At 44.0% G+C, this 20,755-nt stretch overlaps 1 protein-coding gene across 6 annotated transcripts in view; it reads right to left on the reverse strand.

Moving 5' to 3' along the window:
- The window catches only part of LOC123508316, a 275,636-nt gene that overhangs the window by 17,658 nt on the left and 237,223 nt on the right, over positions 1 to 20,755 (reverse strand). For 4 of the 6 annotated variants that reach the window (XM_045261925.1, XM_045261921.1, XM_045261923.1 and 1 more), the window contains 4 exons: positions 18,843 to 18,995; positions 13,425 to 13,518; positions 5,501 to 5,518; positions 3,740 to 3,902 (listed from right to left, as the gene is read on the reverse strand). In XM_045261925.1, coding sequence (XP_045117860.1) covers positions 3,740 to 3,902; positions 5,501 to 5,518; positions 13,425 to 13,518; positions 18,843 to 18,990 — 423 coding nt within the window. In that variant the 5' untranslated portion in view covers positions 18,991 to 18,995. The remainder of the gene's footprint in view (positions 1 to 3,739; positions 3,903 to 5,500; positions 5,519 to 13,424; positions 13,519 to 18,842; positions 18,996 to 20,755) is intronic. The other 2 variants (XM_045261926.1, XM_045261924.1) reach the window with 1 other exon arrangement.

A 20,755-nucleotide genomic window follows, 5' to 3' on the forward strand; every position in this document is an offset into this window, starting at 1 on the left:
CAGTCCACACAAAATTACACGAGTTCATTAGTTAGATAAATTGTTTATTAAAAGAAAAAAAAAGTGTTAATTTTTATCACACATACGAAAGCTTGTTTAAGAGAGGTGTTCATATCGTGGTATTCATTATGATGGGGTTTTAGTATTTATATTTCTTCTTTTTCTTTAAAGTTGTATTTTTTTTTGTTTTGTGTTTGTTTATAGCAGACGTGACGGCGGTCCGATGAGCCGCGTGACAGCGGGCAGGTGGTGTGAAGGTTTGTGAAAGAAGCCTGGAAGGAGTAGTGATTGATTTGTCTTGTGTCAGTGTACTATACTAATTTGTACTGAGGAAACGTACCAAAACAAAGCATGAGCAGTAAAAACTCTAAACGCTTCAGTAAAACGAAAGCTTCTAGAGAAAAAAAGTTCGCAAAATAAAGCGTTGGTAGTACAAGCAATGCGAATCTGCCGTGTTTCCTGCTGCACTTCACTTCAGTCATGGTTGCCTGGCGCGGACACTGTCGTGTGTGTCGCTGTGTCGCGTCGCGGGGCAAGGCGGCGAGCGAGGGAGGAGGCACGATACAGCCATAGCGGGCGTGGGACGGCTGGCCTGGCTCACCACCCTGCACTGACTACGTTACGCTCGCTACACTCATGCCTGTACAGCGCTACGCCGAGGAAGCCAAAGGAGAGTAGAGAAGAGGCGAAGCGATACCTCATGTACATACTTAGGGAAAAAGAGAGGTCTTAAATGTTATCGGCATTTTTGTTTAGTTATCTACGGAGTGACTGAGCCTTACTGCGTTATGGTGAGGCAATTTATGGTGACTAATATACACATCACAGGTATTTATTTGTTACATATACACTAGTGACTTTATAGAGGCGGACTAGTGGGTGCTAATGTTTAGTTATCTATCGGGTGGTTTAGTGTTCCGTAGGACAGGGGGGAGGACGGCAGGGGGAGTAGGGAGGGGAGGTACTGGGGGCACGGCAAGCGGTGGGGGTGGTGTGGGTGTCGTTCCTCCGCTCTGCTCCTGAAGACTCGTTAAGGGCCGTGAAGACTCGCCACTCCACTGAGGACCCGACTAAGACCTTCAGATCTCATAGAAAAGGAAAGCTCTTAACCCCCGCAAAGCCTCCCGGAGCACAAAAGACTCTTAGGGAAGCTAATAAAACTACAAGAGAGAACAGAGTAAAAAAAAGTGATGTGCTACTCCAAAGAACATGACTTAGCATCACCTCAAACTTGACTCGCTACCAACACGGACGACACCAACGACACCGCCACCACGACACAGCTGCGAGGTCATGAGCTGGTGTCAAGAGGTCAAGGGTCAACACGGGTCATACACCTGCCTGGGGCGAGGGTGGGGGCGGCACAAGGGAAAGCTTGCTCTGATAAAGCGACGTAGTGTCTGTTGCGTCTTGTGAAGCACCGCTCTGTTGGGTCTCGTAGATAGAAAATAAATGTTACTCATCTCTGTGGCTGCATGGTGGGGCAAGATGCTGTGTGTGTGTGTGTGTGTGTGTGTGTGTGTGTGTGTGTGTGTGTGTGTGTGTGTGTGTGTGTGTGTGTGTGTGTGTGTGTGTGTGTGTGTGTGTGTGTGAGGTGTGTGGTGTGGTGTGGGGGCAGTGTGATGAGGTGTGATGTGTTGCACCTGTAAGAAAAAACTATGAGGATACAAATGATGCTAGTTTCCCTCCAGCTGAGGAGGCTGACGACAAGCCAGCACTGCCATGGTGAATACAATTAACACTAAAAAAATAATCTGTATGTGATGCAGGAGGAACACATCCTAGTTCTTCACGTGTACGTACAAAGCGTCACTTTTTTCCTCCAGCACACGGAGAGGTATCAGCATTACGTACGTACGCACGTACAATATCACACATTTCACTATCAACTAACTGACAAATGAAACTAATTAAAAACATATAAACAAACAAACTAGCGATAACAGCACCAAGTATGCCTTCATTAACAAATGTTTTGCAATACTTCCCTAACGAGGTGGACGGCAACTTAGAAGGGCGTATCCGCGTCCCTCCGCTACTAACTAGGTCATTAGGTCGAGGAGCTGCCTTCACCCTCACGCACGGTTGCGTAATTACATCGTAGCGATCAACAACGAAGTGTCGTCAAGACTGCTACAGGGAGCTCGGCGGGAGGGAAAGGAGTCTGCCTGAGTGCGCTTGGAATTGTAGTAAAAGGACTTCGAACTGCCGTGAAGGACCGCACAAGGCGGGGCGCCCCAGCCGTTGTGATCAAAGGCTGTCGTCTTCAGCAGTACTCAAAGGCCACCGCCTACCTCGTCAGGCCGGCCTTCCAATTAGGCTCGCGACGTCTTCCTCAGCGACGGAGCCAATTGGATTGTGACGTGTTTATTAACTTAATCAACTCGCTATTCCACTTTATTCACGTCCCTTTCTGGGTTGTTTTGCCAGCGAGTGCTCCAAGGAACACTTCACCAAAATAAACTTGTCACTAACCTCTTGTCCCTTCCTTTATCTCTTTTAAACACTACGAAAGAGTGAGTTCCTTTGATAACATGGCGTACATAATGACTATCACGCCGTCACCATTCTCTAAAAATAAATCGCGGCACTGCAGCGATGAGTTGAGGAGTCCATGGTGACGGAAGGGAAACAAAACGGAAGAGTGTCGTTGACGCTCACTAGTGGAGAGGACGCGAGGAGGGTGGGAGATATTGCCCTCGTAAAGCTGCAGGTGTTTAGGGCCAACTAGGGCGAGCCACGCAGCTGTGACGACCCTGATAGTGGCGAGGGGAGCGCGAGGGTGGGAATGGCCCACCAACCATTCCATTCCATTCCATTCCAAGCCAGCACCAACACCTCATTACGTTACCGCTTCTACTCAACTCAATTCCAACGCTTTTCTTTGACTTTTGTCTCACCTTTTCGTTCTCTATTCCAAGTTGGTTTTCTGGTTGGAGGTGAAACGTCTGTGCTGCTTCAGTGTTTGGGAGTCACGTCCGGCTGGCATGTGCGTTCAGCGTGTGTGAAGGCCGGCACCATTTTCTAGGCTGTTATACTCATTAAATGATAAATACAAGTTACCTACAGGGATTTGGTTTCCCGCGACACAAGGTGAATACGATCAAATCACTGCTGAATATTTTATGGACGGAATGAAAAAAAAAAAAAAAAAAAAAAAAAAAAAAAAAAGGCTGGTGCAGGATTATCAAACATAGAGAACAGATTCTAATAAAAGAGTATGAACCTGCAACGCTAATAATACCTATTGATCTTGGCTTCTTAAAAATAAATGCTTTAAGAAATGTGAACGGATTCGAAATGTCCCTGAATTAGAAAGGCTCTTCTGGATGGCTTGTTAAATCCTGGAAATACATCTTTCTTTTACATACTATACAAGTTTATGAGCAAAAAGTGTGTAGTACGAACAACATACACTGCAAAATGACAACCCTTCCTTCTCTTCTCATCACATTTCAATACAAACTAATACTCTGAAATCTTTACATTTAGAGAAGCTCGCGTGTTTGCAGCTACATTATATCATCACACTCCTTGGAGCAATAGGAAAACGTGTCTATAACAACAACAAAAGAAAACTGAGTAGGCAGGAAGATAAGTTTCCAGCCAAAACTACACTAGCTGAACTGTTTTCCCTCTAAGGCAGTGAAATATCAGAGGGAAAATACTTAAGGAAACTAGTCTAAACTCTAATCCTTGGCGAGCAGCAATGGGAGATGACACAGAGCCCTGCCTTTACCTGGGGGATGAGTTGGTCTCGGCTGTTGGGGTCTTTGGTGACTCGAGAGGCGCGGGACGACTTGCGCGATCCCCCGTCTCGGCTCTTGATGGATGTCTGCGCAGTGTCCTCTCTCTCCACGGTGGCGGGGCATCTCTCACCCCGGTACTTCACCCACAGTCGCCTGAGGAAAACCCAGAAAAATTGAGTTAATTTGCCAGAGGGAGGAGCAAAGGAGGACAAAGGAGAAAAGCAGGAGAAAAGAAAAGAGAAGTGAAAGAAGAGGAATAGAAGGAAGGAGAGAGAGAGAGAGAGAGAGAGAGAGAGAGAGAGAGAGAGAGAGAGAGAGAGAGAGAGAGAGAGAGAGAGAGAGAGAGAGAGAGAGAGAGAGAGAGAGAGAGAGAGAGAGACTCATCACAGCTTCACATAAAATACAACATCACTGCACTAGGTTTTCAACATCTGAGTGAGGGAATAAGGGGACGTGACATCAGGTAAATGAAACTACTCGTCACGCCCACAGTAATGAGTACACGAGACACTCCTGCTGTCTCGTTACTCTCTCTCTACCACAACCAAGACCAAAACACACAGGAACCACTCTCAGGAATCCACGAAATAGAAATGAATCTTGGAAATAAAACACAGCCAAAAAAAAAAAAAAAAAAAAAAAAAAAATTACAAGTTAACAAGTAAATAAATGAAACACCGCGGATATTTGGAGAGATTCATAATAGTAAAGATCATTACAAGGATATGATGCAAAGAAGAACTGCGGGAAGATGCAACAACACCGCCTTTTAAGAGGGGATAGTTAGTGGTTTTCGTTTTACGTTATTTAGCTGACGTAAGAAGATGAAAAAACGAAAGGCAAAGAAAGAATGGGGAAAAAGCTTCAGTTTGCCTTAGATTCAGTGTCAAATGGAAACGCAAGATTGTTGGCATAAGAGAAGTTCCACAAGTTTAGGGGAGACGCAGGCATACCCTTGCTTGCACGTGCAGTAAAGGGACGTAGAGTAAACAGATACTGGAATGGGTAAACCTGATCCTTTCTGCCTCGGTCGAAAGTATTACAGTTGTGAATGCTACAGTGTGAGTACAGCTACACTAGTAATAACAATGTACACCCAACAAACAAAAGGGAAGTTCTGTATCTTTTTTTCTTTCAGTCAGCGATTCGTGAATACATTTTTCCTTCTAAGATAATTCACTAATATAAAAGAAGAAGTCTGTGTTAATGGCACTACCTCGATGTATGATCCTTCCTGTTCCTGCTGTACCGTGTGGCTACAGAAACCCTCCCGTTGTATCTGAAGGCGGTGCAAGAGTGAACATCCCTCACCAAGTGTTCCTGCTGCTGACGGTGCCCTTCCCTAGCCATCCGTGACCCAGATGGCCTGTGTTTGACCTCTCTGCACCGGGGACATCAAGGTCACGGTCATGCACATCCCGGTGTCTACACGTGCCCACCACCAAACTACCACAGACACACACATGCTCACAGAGGCTCTGGTGAGGCGGTCTTAGCACGCTCAGACACTGATAGAGGCTAGCCACTGCTCAGGTACAGTATACAAGGTGCGCGAGTCCGCCACTTGTTGAAGTCACAGTGAAATGCACGACACACCAAACGAGACTCTAGTACTCTGTTTAAGGCAGAAGTAAAAAAACAGAATAGATACACGAAGAAAACACACACGTTCACGCCCTCTCTCGCACGCCCGTACATTCTAAGTCAACACATGCGTACATAGATACACTTATGCATACAAACATACCTACCTACACACATGCAGAGACCTGCCAGGATAAAGTCAATTGTGAGGTGCGTGAAAATGCTTCCATCTTCAGCAGACATGTGGCACAAAATCACCTTCAGAGCAACCAACAGTCATTAGCATTTGGAAACTTTATAAATCTTGAGGAAAGAAAAAAATAATAAAAAAATAACATGAACTAAAGAGTACTATGGAAGATACTGTAGGTCGTATCACTTTGTCTACAGTAATATTAAGTTTCTGAGGCTGAAGATCTACATATGTTTAAGCATGAGACACAGAAGAGGCCAATGTGATGAACCCGCCTCCGGGACCCTAAGTGTTAGCGGCGGTGGAGGGAGCGTGAGCAGAGGCGCGTTACTCCACCTGGCGCGCCTCCTCCACTCTCCTCCATTCCTCCACTCTCCTGTCATCGGGAGAAATACTTCGCACCCAAAAAAACAGAGAGAGAGAGAGAGAGAGAGAGAGAGAGAGAGAGAGAGAGAGAGAGAGAGAGAGAGTAAAAGGACATTAACTAGATTACAACAAGTTAGCCTTCGCCATCCCACTCACCACCACACACACTCACTACTACTACATCACACTCACCACCACCACCACCACCACCACCACCTACAACACTACGAATCTTGAAAAACAATAAAAAAAAAAAACCTTAAGAAAATAACAAGCCGATAAAACTACAGTACTCTAACATCCACAAATATTTACTGCGGCAGGAAATGACTCAGCCGTAAGGGAAGGGTGTAGAGAGGGACCGGGGGAGAGAGTAGATCCCGGTGGTGGAGACGCAGATAAGAGAGACAGATAAGAAGGAACGACACGGAAAGACTCATGAAAGAAGACTAACAAGGGAGCGTACTGTACATTTTCCTATCGCCGCTGGCCAAGGGAACACACACACACACACACACACACACACACACACACACACACACACACACACACACACACACACACACACACTCACGAAACTAGAAGGACCATATTCAGAAACATTTCCCTCTCCTTTTCTCTCACCGCGAGCATTTGCAAAGACCACAGAGACGACTAGCCGAGTTTTAAAAGAGCATTTTTCCTGTCAATAGTACAAGAAACTTGTTAACACGTCACTAGAATTACAGAAACATCCTTAAAAAAACTGGCGTCACTTCAACTAGAGGCCTTTAAAAATAGTGAAGGTGCAGCGCGGAAATGTTTCAGAATATGGACTTAAAAGCTTGCTGGTGTGGAAAGGGAAGGGAGGCTGCAGGAAACTTGGTCCGAAGCGCAACCAACGGCTCACCAACTCTATGGAGGCGGACTGGAGAGGGTCACGGGCCGAGGAACAATGGAGTGAGGCGAAAATGAGACACGTGTAGCGAGGAACATGATAGACTGGAGACGGGACAAAGGCGAGGAAAGACCCAGGAAGAGGCAGAGGGGAACAGGAGGGACAGAAAGCGTGTGAGGAGAGGAAAAGCAAGGTTATCGATGAGAGATATGTAACGTAGAGGTGGAAAAGGAGTGATGGGTAGAGAACAATGAAGAAAACAGGATGTGAGTGAAGTATAAAGAAAATAAGCAACAAAAACAAAGTGTAAAGATGTGAAGAGTGAAAATATTTGTAGGAAGCGAAGAAAAAAAAAAAAAAAAAAAAAAAAACAAGAAAAATAGAGGGAAACGATAAATAAAAAAAGGGCTGACGATTAAAAAAAAATAAAAAGAAGAAATAAAAAAAACATAGTGAAGCATAAAAAAGAACAAAAAATAAAAAAAAGACAAAAGATAAGAAGCATAAATAAAAAAAAACTTGAGACAAAAAAAGAATAAAAAAAAATAATGGCAAAAAAAAAAAAAAAAAGAAACAGAGAAAGAAAAAGAGCAACCAGTAAAAAAGAACAGGAAACGGAAGGAGAGGAGGAAGAAACGAAGCAACAACAACAACAATAGGAAAGGAAGGTTGCGAGAGAAGACTTGCGACTCGGGACAGACAGCTGCAGTGAAGGAACAGGCGGCGATAAAAGGATGAAGAGAGAGAGAGAGAGAGAGAGAGAGAGAGAGAGAGAGAGAGAGAGAGAGAGAGAGAGAGAGAGAGAGAGAGAGAGAGAGAGAGAGAGAGAGAGAGAGAGAGAGAGAGAGAGAGAGAGAGGGAAAGGGGAGTGGAGGAGTGCTGGGAGATAGTTAAAGGAATGGCGTGGCCTCTTTCTGTACAGCCCCGAGGGAAAGGGAACACTGAGCTGAGTGGAGGAGGAGGAAGAAGAAGAGGAGGAGGAGGAGGAGGAGGAGGAGGAGGAGGAGGAGGAGGAGGAGGAGAATGGAAGGATAGCGTGTTGAGGAATTGCTAACGTGTATGTATGAGAGAGAGAGAGAGAGAGAGAGAGAGAGAGAGAGAGAGAGAGAGAGAGAGAGAGAGAGAGAGAGAGAGAGAGAGAGAGAGAGAGAGAGAGAGAGAGAGAGAGAGAGAGAGAGAGAGAGAGAGAGAGAGAGAGAGAGAGAGATTAAATTCGTGCGTGACAAAAGGATTGCAAAGGTGCACAGGTATCAGCGTGGCATACGGGGAGGTGTGAAAACCCGGAGACAATAGGAGGAGGAGGAGGAGGAGGACAGAAAACCCAGTATACGTGAATTTTAAACCCAGTATACGTGAATTTTATACCACACACACACACACACACACACACACACACACACACACACACACCGGTAGCTCAGTGGTTAGAGCGCTGGCTTCACAAGCCAGAGGACCGGGGTTCGATTCCCCGGCCGGGTGAAGATATTTGGGTGTTTCTCCTTTCACGTGTAGCCTCTGTTCACCAAGCAGTGAGTAGGTACGGGATGTAAATCGAGGAGTTGTGACCTCGTTGTCCCGGTGTGTGGTGTGTGCCTGGTCTCAGGCCTATCCGAAGCTCGGAAATAATGAGCTCTGAGCTCGTTCCGTAGGGTAACGTCTGGCTGTCTCGTCAGAGACTGCAGCAGATCAAACAGTGAAACACACACACACACACACACACACACACACACACACACACACACACACACACACACACACACACACACACGACGCACAAAACGGAAGCAGGAGAACACGTGTACGGAAGTGAGAGGAAAGGACACAGGAAGGAGCAAATCACGTCAACAAGGACCAGACAACACAACACACCCCACTACTTACTGCCACTACGCTGCCACTACTCTTCCAACGTGTTTACAACGGCAACACACACTACACACTGATATTACGTACACATACTACACGGCGCACATGAAGGCACACATACACACGCACGATAAAGCCAAGGGAGAGAGGTAAGGAGGCGCTCATACACGTTCATACAAAGGCTACCCTGAATCTGGTACCATTGGACGCAAATAATCAAGGTGGACGTGAGAGGAGAGGTTGTTTGTCTCTCTGAATGTTAAAAATCTCTCTATGACTTAAAGAATTGCGTCTCTTGCTTGTAACTCCTTCAGTACTGGGACGCATTTCTACCTTGAGTTTTGGGTGTGATTAGACAGTTTTATTCATACTGGAGGTCAGATTAATAGCCACAGTCTTCACTATTTTTAATCTCCAACATTATACGTTTCTGAGGCTGAATGAAATCACCAAATAGTAAGCAAAATGAACATGCAAGTGATATTAGTTACGTTAAAGGGTCTATGGTGGTCAGAATGTTAACAGGGAGAGTCTTCACTAGTTTAATCTCCAACATAAGTTTCTGAGGCTGTATAAAGTCACCAAATAGTAACCAAAATGAATATGGAAACGATTAATTACATTAGAAAGGGTCTATGGTGGTCAGAAGGTTAATAGGGAGAGTTTTCACTATTTTAATCCCCTATATAAGTTTCTGAAGCTGTATAAAATCACCAAATAGTAACCAGAATGAATATGGAAACGTGTCATAGTACTGAAGAGGTTAATCCTAATGTCTTGGATGTCTTGGATCGTCTCTCTCTAAAGTATAAAATGTCTCTGGTTTTGTCTCACGTGCAGTCTTGAATTGGTGAACTGTCTCTAAATGAATCGGTGTCTCTTCGTGTTCCTATCTCATTGTCTCTCTGCAGGTTCAAGAGGATGGATTGTCTCTTTCTGTACAAAAATGTTCAATTGTTTTTCATTTTACTGTATTAGTATTAGACAGACGCTCTTTCTATACAAAAATGTCCAATTGTTTTTTCATTTTAGTCTCTCTTTCTGTACAAAAATGTCCAATTGTTTCTCATTTTAATTTCTCTTTCTGTACAAAAATGTCCAACTATTTTTCATTTCACTGTCTCTTTCTGTACATAAATGTCCTATTATTTTTTATTTTCATGTCCCTGTAGTTGATGGATTGTCTCTTTCTGTACAAAAATGTCCCACTTTTTAAAATTTTCCTGTTTCTGTAGTAGATGGACTCTCTCCTTCTATATATAAGGATGTCTAACTACTTTTCATTTTCCTTTCTCTGTAATAAATGGACTCTCTTTTTCTATATACAAAGATGTCTAACTATTTTTCATTTTACTGTCTCTGTAGTAGCTGGGCTGTTTTTCTATACAAAAAGCCTAACTATTCTTCTTCTAACTCTTATCTGTAGTCTTCAATAGGTGGACAATGTCTCTAAGTAAAAATAAAACCTCTTACTCCGCATTTCACTGTTTCCTTCTATACCAAAAGGTCTAACTATTCTTCTAACTCTTATCTGTAGTCTTCAATAGATGGACAATGTCTCTCAGTAAAAATAAAACCTCTTACTCCGCATTTCTATCTCACTGTCTCATTCTCACGCTGAAAGACGGACTGAAATATGTCTTGTCCAAATCTCAACAATTCTTTCACTCCCCGTCTCTCCTTCCACTAAACTCACCCCATTCGCCAAATTTTCAACCCGATGGAAGGAAATAAAGAAAAAGAAAATGATCCAGGAATATTTTTTTTCTTTGGGGGGGGCGGGGGCTGGAAAATTTGTTTAATGCCCAACTGCCGTTAATGAATCAAAAGCAAACGGCGAGTGAACCAAAAGAAAGATAAAAAAAAAAAGGCCTTGCAATATATATATTTTTTCCAAAGGCTTTGCTTCAACATTAAATTTTCCCGGAAGCCGAGTCGGAATCCACCTAAACTTGAAAAAAAAAAAAAATGTTATGAGAGAGAGAGAGAGAGAGAGAGAGAGAGAGAGAGAGAGAGAGAGAGAGAGAGAGAGAGAGAGAGAGAGAGAGAGAGAGAGAGAGAGAGAGAGAGAGAGAGAGAGAGAGAGAGAGAGAGAGAGAGAGAGAGAGAGAGAGAGAGAGAGAGAGAGAGAGAGAGAGAGAAACAGCAGGACAAGTGGAGAGCTTATAAACACACATCACACTAACTCAATGCAAAACTTTCCACCTTTTTTACTTAGGCAGTTTTCCAGTCTCCGCTTGACGTGCCCCGCCCCGCAGACCACAGGAGGGCTTCTACCAACTGGTCTGAACAGCGCATCGCCTAACCCGCTTACTACTGCAAAGCCACACAATTCCTCGACCTCGAACTACTGCCTGCCTATTCTCTTTCATTATTCACTAGTTTGTTATCATTCTTTCCTTCATCAATTCATTCTATACACGTTTTCACTAGTTTTTTTACAATTTCCTTTTTATCATATTATTTTTCCGTCCACTTTCTCTCATCATTTATTAGTTCTAGTTATTTGTTGTCTATTCATTCATTATTCACTAGATTTTTTTAATATTTTTATCCTTTTATTAATTTATATTTTAATATTAGAGTGTTTAGAGCAAAATACCTACAATAGGTATATTAGATCCTTCGATGACAGCAAGCGTCACACAGTAACGGATTAAATACTATGATAAAGGAGTGAAATCTTACTAAATCTATCTACTAAAAAAAAAAAAAAAAAAAAAAAAAAATCCTGCTGAAATACATCTCTCTTTCACATCTACAGTTACGTGAAAAAAAATGATAAAGAGGTGAAATCCTACTAAATCCTAGTAAAATGCATACTCTTCCTTCACACCTACAGATACGTGCACAGTAGCGGGTTTAATACTATGATAAAAGAGTAAAATCTTACTAAATCCTACTGAAAGGTATCCCTTATCCTTCACGTGCACAATAGCGGGTTAAATACTATGATAAAGGGTGAAATCTTACTAAATCCTACTGAAAGGTATTCCTCTTCCTTCACGTGCACAGTAGCGGGTTTAATACTATGACAAAATGGTGAAATCCTACTAAATCCTACTGAAATGCATCCCTCTTCCTTCACACCTACAGTTACGTGCACAGTAGAGGGTGAAACACTATGATCAAGGCGTGAAATCTTACTAAATCCTACTAAAAATCATCCCTGTTCTTTCACACCCACAGTTACGCGCATTTTTCCCGCGACAAGAGGCTGCGAGTCCTGTATTCGATGAGACAAGAGCGTGAAGTATTGAACGGCCTCCCACACACTTATTGGCCGCTGCTCCGTGCTCCATTATGCGTCATTAGTAAGGTGAAGCCACAGTGATGGCTGGTTAGCGCTCCTGCCGCGGCTACCTGTCCTGCTGACGTGCAAACCTTCTGGATACACGTGCCGCCGAGGGTCAGAGTAAAGGGAAGAGGAGGATCCGAGGCTATGTAGAGAGAGAGAAAAAAAAAGCTACCGCCACCCTTTTCTCATATTACTTTAAGGTACGATGCGCCAAGCTTTTCGTAACCGTGCAGAGAAACTTTACGTGCAGCTCCTGGTACGTATGTGAGGAGGGAAAGGCTTGTAAATTTGAAAGAAAGGTAAAGCGCCTCATTTATTGGTCTTTCAGCTCATTCAGTACTGAGACACATTTTTCTCTTTAATTTTTGGGTATGATTAGACGATTTCATTTGCATTAGGAAGGGTGTATGGAGGTCAGAAGATTAATGGCCAGAGTCTTCACTATTCTAATCCCAGCATGTGGTTCTGAAGCTGTATAAAATCGCCTAATAGTAACCAGAATGAATATGGAAACGCGTCCTGGTACTGAAGAGATTAAGGTGATCCGGTAAAGGTTATTGCTACGGAGACTAGAAAACGTGCTCTCTTCTTTTTCTATATAAACAAAAGACCATCGATGAATGAATAAGCGTCCTATCTAATCCAAAACAGCGTTCTTATATGCTCGTATTCTCAAACACTTTTGCGCTTCATTTCCACTATTTCAAAAGGCTTTATTTGAATTAACAGTTTTTTTTTTCAACATCTTCAGTATTAGCACATATTTTTTCATGAGTTTTAGGTGTGATTAGACCATTTTATTTATATTACAAAGGTTCCGTGGAGGTCAGAAAATTGATGGCCAGAATCTTCACTATTTTAATCCCCCACATAAGTTTCTGTAGCTGTATAAAATCACCAAATAGTAAGCAGAATGAATATGAAAAATGCGTCATGGAACTGAAGGGGTTAATGGTGCTTTTACGGTTCTAGAGGCAGATTGACAAAATTTTTACACTATCAACAGGAGAAACACTCTTGAAAATTCCGCTAATCATCTCTGTAGCCTTGGAAAATAGTCGTGGTGAGAGAGCAAAGCGTTTCTGAATACTAACCTTACTTTCACTCAAGCATCTAAGGGAATATTATCGAAACGTGCTTTCCTCTCCTTTTCCACACAAACAAAAGAACACAGGAAAAAATTACTATCCTATCTAACAACACTTTCCTCCTCTCCCGGCAAGTATTTTTTTATCCCTTTCGCTTTCCTCCCTCCCACTTCCCCTCTATATAAGGTTTAGCGAGCGAGGCTTAACTTGATATAAGCCTCTGAGATAACCCGGAGATATTCTAGTCTCATTAAAGATTTTCCAGCCTTGATACGCTCTCAAGATGAATATTACCTCGGAGAAAGCGTCCCTGATAGATCGTTTTCCTGCGCCAACGCCGAAAATTTGCCTGGGTAATCGTGACAACTATTCACGAGAGACAAAGAAAAGTGAGGATCCTTACCTGGCAATGACGAGGCTGAGGATGAGACAGATGAGAGGGAAGATGGTGCTGACTATGGCTAGGATGATGATGTAGCTATCCAGGCGAGAACCATCTGCCGGGGGAAAGAGCCACGGATATTAGGATTGGCGCAGTGACCCTTGAGAGATAGAAAACGTGCAAGGCTTATTGTTTACGTGAGAGAAAGGGAAAGGGAAATGGGAGAGAGAGAGAGAGAGAGAGAGAGAGAGAGAGAGAGAGAGAGAGAGAGAGAGAGAGAGAGAGAGAGAGATTAACGTTAAATATTAATAGTGTACAATGAAAATGACAAAAATTTCATAAAAAAACAATGAGAAAACAAATACTTCATAACTCTCTCTCTCTCTCTCTCTCTCTCTCTCACAAGAATGAAGGAAAAAAGTTATATCTCTTCACCCAATTCTAAACATCGAGAGAGAGAGAGAGAGAGAGAGAGAGAGAGAGAGAGAGAGAGAGAGAGAGAGAGAGAGAGAGGAGGCATTTTCTCTCATCATCCAAGATTCCTGGCGGAGAATTAGCCTGGAGAAGAGGGTGGGGCGGGTCTTCGGGAATGCTGCAGGAATCTTTGCTCAACTCCGCTCTTCCCGCCAGCGGACTTAATAAACCTCGCTATGCTTCCTAATTATGTCCGAGATGCAACGCTCACCAACACCAACACTAACAGAAACAACAACAATGACAACAACAGTAGCAATAATAACATAATCTTCCTCTTTCAGTTTGTAAATATTCTCTTCTCTCTCTCTCTCTCTCTCTCTCTCTCTCTCTCTCTCGCACACCTACACCAACAATAACATAAACAACAATAAGGATAACAACAGTAGCAATAATAACACAATCTTCATCTCTCAGGTTGTAAATATCTCTCTCTCTCTCTCTCTCTCTCTCTCTCTCTCTCTCTCTCTCTCTCTCTCTCTCTCTCTCATGTAACAATTTTGCTTCACTTTATAAATTTGTCGTTTATTTATTTATTTATTTCTCTCTCTCTCTCTCTCTCTCTCTCTCTCTCTCTCTCTCTCTCTCTCTCTCTCTCTCTCTCTCTCTCTTCCCTCCCCTTCGTTATTTCAGAAAAGTATTAAAAATATTTAGTCTATGAGTAAATATAGAGGCTCTTCTACCTGTGTCTGTCTGTATGTCTGTCTGTCTGTCTGTCTATTCAAATACCTAACTGTCTATTAGTTTGTATATCTATTGGTCTGTCAGTCTGTCTGTTGGTCTATCTGTGTCTTTATCCGTCCATCTGTCTGTCTATTTCTCTGTCCATTTGTCTACTGAACCATCTGTCACCATCTGTCTGTCTATTTGTATCTCTATTTACACATCTGCTTTTCTGTCTGTCTGTTTGTCTGTCTATTCATTAACCTGTCTGTGTGTGTGTCTGTCTATGTATTTATCAACTTGTCTGTCTCTCTGTCTGTCTGTCTATTAATTAATCTGTCTGTCTGTCTGTCTATCTACTCCCCAACCTGTCTGTCCATCTGTCTATACTCCCCAACCTGTCTGTCGTCTGTCTGTCTATCTACTCCAACCTGTCTGTCCGTCTGTCTGTCTATCTACTCACCAACCTGTCTGTCCGTCTCTCTGTCTATCTACTCCCCAGCCTGTCTGTTTGTCTGTACTCACTAATCTGTCTGTCCATCTGTCTATCTGCTCCCCAACCTGTCTGTCTGTCTGTCTGTCTGTCTATACTCACTAACCTGTCTGTCTGTCTGTCTGTCTGTCTATACTCCCAACCTGTCTTTCCGTCTGTCTGTCTATACTCACTAACCTGTCTTTCCGTCTGTCTGTCTATCTACTCCCCAACCTGTCTGTCCGTCTGTCTGTCTATCTACTCACCAACCTGTCTGTCCATCTGTCTATCTGCTCCCCAACCTGTCTGTCTGTCTATCTACTCCCCAACCTGTCTGTCTGTCTATCTACTCACCAACCTGTCTGTCCGTCTGTCTGTCTATCTACTCACTAACCTGTCTGTCCGTCTGTCTGTCTATTTACTCTCCAACCTGTCTGTCCGTCTTTCTATCTGCTCACTAACCTGTCTGTCTGTTCATCTGTCTATCTACTCCCCAACCTGTCTGTGTGTCTGTCTATCTGCTCACTAACCTGTCTGTTTGTTCGTCTGTCTATCTATTCATGTGTGTGTCAGTGCATGTGGTGGTGTGGCCACCATGTGTCTGCGGCCGTCACCTTTCCTTTCAGCGGTCCATTGCCCTCATGAAACCCATCCACAACTAACCACAAAGGCGACGCTCATAACTAATTAAAACTATGTGACAGGTAGAGTAACACGGGCTGGCTGTTCTCAGGTGTGTGTGATTCACTGTTTGATCTGCTGCAGTCTCTGACGAGACAGCCAGACGTTACCCTACGGAACGAGCTCAGAGCTCATTATTTCCGATCTTCGGATAGGTCTGAGACCAGGCACACACCACACACCGGGACAACGAGGTCACAACTCCTCGATTTACATCCCGTACCTACTCACTGCTAGGTGAACAGGGGCTACACGTGAAAGGAGACACACCCAAATATCTCCACCCGTCCGGGGAATCGAACCCCAGTACTCTGGCTTGTGAAGCCAGCGCTCTAGCCACTGAGCTACCGGGCCGTGTGTGTGTGTGTGTGTGTGTGTGTGTGTGTGTGTGTGTGTGTGTGTGTGTGTGTGTGTGTGTGTGTGTGTGTGTGTGTGTGTGTGTCAATAAACCATTTGTACTCATTATAACTGCCAATTAGAAGATCGTTTCATCATCATCGCGTTACATAAAGAGAACACTAAAAATAGATGCCCGCGCACACACACACACACACACACACACACACACACACACACACACACACACACACACACACACACACACACACACACACACACACACACACACACACACAAAGGTGGATGTGATTAAGTGTGTGGATGGATGGGTGTGGTAGTGGAGGTATGTGAGTGGGTGAGTGTGAGTGTGTGAGTGGATCGTCACCTCCCCACCACCACCAGTCCTGTGTCCATCGCTGTCCATCTTTAAACACTGCCGGCGTCATTGGCACACGAAAGAGTCCGGTAAGTGTAATGACGTGGTGGGGAAATATTAAGTTTTAACACAAGACACACATGAAACTCGAAGCATAATGGCACTGTCTCGCGTGTCTGGAAAACATTCGCCGGCGATTTCAGGAAAACTTGCAAGCCGTGTTTTCCTTGGGCGGGGGAAGATGTCTCAACTTTTACACAAAATCGCCGACGAGGGATGTTTTCAAGAAGAGTAAAACCATAAACTCTATTCTTTCCACAGTTAAACATAGCACCATTTATTATAAGCATAGCATTATATTACAACAAGTCGTATATGCATGTACGTACACAGACATCCACTTGCCAGCCTTCCTTCCTAACTGCCAATAAAACAACACGTAAAGTACAACATTTGAGTAATAACAACTACCAACACTATAAAAACATTCCCTTATGTGCGATTCAACCTCAAGTATTCATAAGCAACGACTGTGAGAGAGACAAGGTAAGGGGTGAGGCGGGAGGAGCGGCCGGAAACGAGACGGGAAGAAGAGGAGGAGGCGAGGACGTGGATGTGAGGCTGCCGTGAGCACTTACCTAATCTAAACAGTTGTGCATATTTTCCTAAGCTGTAACACCAAGACGCGGTTGATTAAGCACTCATAAACCCCTAATGTACAGTTATCTATAGTGTCGCAGTCATACTCAACGTGGAAAAAAAAAAGTCTCCCTTCAATATTATGAAACTTGTGTGAGGTTTCCGTCGGTGCCGCCTTGGTTCAACATAAGAATATAATATCAGGGTATATAAGAGTTGCCGTACACAAGACAGCTCCTGATTACTTCACAACAAAATTAACCAAACTAGCAATTTTTAACCCCTTCAGTATTGGAACGCATTTTTATCATGAATTTTTGGGTGTGATTAGAAGATTTTATATACATTAGGAAGGGTCTACGGAGGTCAGAAGATTAATGGCCAAAGTCTTCACTCGTTTAATCCCTCACATAAGTGTCTGGAACTGTATAAAATCACCAAATAGTAACAAGAATGAATATGAAAATGCGTCACGGTACTGAAAGGGTTAAGGTAGATTACATAATATTAGATCCGTTTATGCTAGTGTAGGTTAGGTTACATAAAAAGAGACAACTATCATATCGTAACCTCGTGCGATATCATATTTAGCTCTCAATAACCAGGCCAGAGCGGCGAGGTGGTATATGGGATGGTGATATGGTGACTTTCCTCCTCCCTGCCTGCCACACACACACACACACACACCATACACCACTCCCAGCCCTCCCTGCCACACACCACTTCCAGATCACTCCTCAAACACACCAAATGAACCTTTACGGCCTCCTATCACTGCGGTCCTTGATGTAGCGGGGGTTATTTCACGCGCCAAGGATCTCGCCTTAACTCAAAGCTCGTGAATTAGTAAAGCAACAAATTCCATCTTGATTGCTGTCACATACCTGGTTTTTGCCTTTCCCTCGCGTGTGTGCATTGCCAGCGACGGCGGTGTCTGATTACAACTCGCTGCCTGAAAAACTCGCGTCCTGATTGTTCAAAGCCTTCGATGTCACAGCGGGAATAGTGAATTTTATGTGTAATATTCGGTCACATAAAGTAGGCCATTCCGTCATCGGCTTTAAAAATGATGGTGATCTTATATTCGTTATGGAGAAATAATATCGAAATTTACATGTGGAATTCCGCCTTCAAAGATAAAATATTTTTCCTTATTCCCGAGTTTTACTGATCAGGGAATTGAAATTTGGTATACACATTTCCGTCACAGAATTCTATAAACTGGGGATGCTGCTTCGCTGAACGCCACCCTCTCATCTCTCACTCTCTCTTTGGGTTTTCCTCACAGCAGCTTCCTTCTAAAAGAAAAAGAAAAAAAAAAAAACAAAAAACAGTACATCAACTCGCTCACACGCGCACTCACACTCACCTGGTATCGTTCCCTACACACACCCACATCCCCTCCATAAATATCCAGCCATCAGCTTCCGCAGACAAACACTAACACTTACATCCATTCATCCATTTCAAGACATTTGTCCGTCCTTTGGTTTATTCTGTCGGCTCTGTAAGGAGACTGGCGACTGAGTGGGCCTTTTTTTTTCTTTATATTTTTGTTGTCCTTGGGCAGTCTTCATAGAAATAAAAAAATCCATACTAAGACATCCATTCACTTCTCAACACACACACACACACACACACACACACACACACACACACACACACACACACACACACACACACACACACACACACACAGACAGACAGACAGACAGACAGACAGACAGACAGACAGACAGACAGACAGACAGGCAGGCAGACAGACAGACACACACACACACACACATTGACTCACCGTCGTGTTTCCCGTTGAAGACGCCCATGGTAGCGTTGTCCATCAAGACGCCGGGCGGGTGCGGCCCCGTCGTCTTCGGGGAGTGTTTATCCACCACGGAGCCGAGGAACTTCTGGGCCACGGCCCCGCCCACCACCAGCGCCATCATCTTGCCTGAGAAAAGGAGGAAGGGTGAGCTTGACAGGCCTGGGATCGAAGTAGGAAGGCAGGGATAAGGTGGAGGGGTGGCAGGGAGTGGGTAGTTTGTAGGGAGGGGTGAGGTGGAGGGGTGGCATGGTGGCAGGGAGGGGTGCTAGGGGCAGGGGTGAGGTGGAGCTCTGGTGGTAGTGGGCGAGTACTTTGGCATTGTTGAAACACGGCATAAAAAGGTATTAAAAGGATAAGGTTCGTGATGAAAGGCGGAGAGGTACGGAAGAGGAGGAGAAAAGAAGTGGGTTACGTATGTTCATTTCACCACGGTCGTCTGCTGGTCACCCAGCCAGTCTTCCCCATTACGGAGCGAGCTCAGAGCTCATAGACCGATCTTCGGATAGGACTGAGACCACATCACACACTCCACACACCGGGAAGGCGAGGCCACAACCCCTCGAGTTACATCCCGTGCCTATTTACTGCTAGGTGAACACACCCCACACATTAAGAAAGAGGCTTGCCCATTTGCCTCGCCGCTTCCCGGGACTCGAACCCGGCCCTCTCGATTGTGAGTCAAGCGTGCTAACCACTACACTACGCGGTGTGTGTGTGTGTGTGTGTGTGTGTGTGTGTGTGTGTGTGTGTGTGTGTGTGTGTGTGTGAAGGTAAGGTAGGGACATGTGGGCGTGTGGGGTGTGTGGGAGGCGGCAGCGGCGGCGAGGGAAAGGTGAGCTGGTCGGGAAGTCAATAAGGTCTATTTTTCAGCCAAGGAAGACTTCATTATTTCCTCCCACCGACCATTTCAAAGGCGAAAACATGTCAGAATATGCTGTTGTCCCGAGCGGCATTTTTGAATAAGGATATCAGAGCATCATCTTTATGCGGCTCCCGGCAAGAACCGTTGTCACCCATCCAAGGGGCAACCTAACCTAATCTAACCTAACCCAACCCAACCTAACGTAACCCAACGAAACCTAACCTAACCTAACCTAACCCAAGCCAACCCAACCCAACCCAACCAAACCTAACATAACCCAACCAAACCTAACCTAACTTAACCCAACCTAACCAAGGCTAACCCAACCAAACCTAACCTATCCCAACCTAACCAAACTTAACCCAACCTAACCTAACCCACCCCAATCCAATTCAACCCCACCCCACCCAACCTAACCTTTCGCCAGTTGCGCCTCGTTAATAAGAGGTGATTAGCGAGGCCACCACACCGATGCAGACTTGCACGGAGAGTGTTAGTGATTGTGGCAGTGAAAGATCTGTAATGGAAAGCCGAATGCACGAATGAATTAAGAAAAGGTGTAGGAATAGAGGAAAGAAAGCGAAGAGTCTGTACGGATTGTGGCAGTGAAATATCTATAATGGACAGCCGAATGAACGAGTGAATTAAGAAAAGGTGTAGGAATAGATGAAAGAACATGAAGGCTAAGCTAATCTTTTGACAATGAATAATAATCTTGATGTAAAAAAATGTGTAAAAAAAAGGTAATGCTGATCCGCTGGAACAAGAGTACGAGGAGAGGAGAGGAGGAAGCAAGAGGCACAATACACACACACACAAGAAAAAAAAAAACGAGAAAAAAAAATATATAAATAAATAACAGAGATGTGACGGAAGTGGGAGCAGACCTGAATCTACCTAACAAACTAACAAATTCAAACAAGAACACGCCATGAAAAAAAGAAGAAAAAAAAAAAAACGAACGAATTCAAGACCTTTTACAAACTAACAAAGCGAAGAAACACACACACACACACACACACAC

This window comes from Portunus trituberculatus, chromosome 24 (assembly GCF_017591435.1).
Source record: "Portunus trituberculatus isolate SZX2019 chromosome 24, ASM1759143v1, whole genome shotgun sequence".
NCBI lineage: Eukaryota > Metazoa > Arthropoda > Malacostraca > Decapoda > Portunidae > Portunus > Portunus trituberculatus.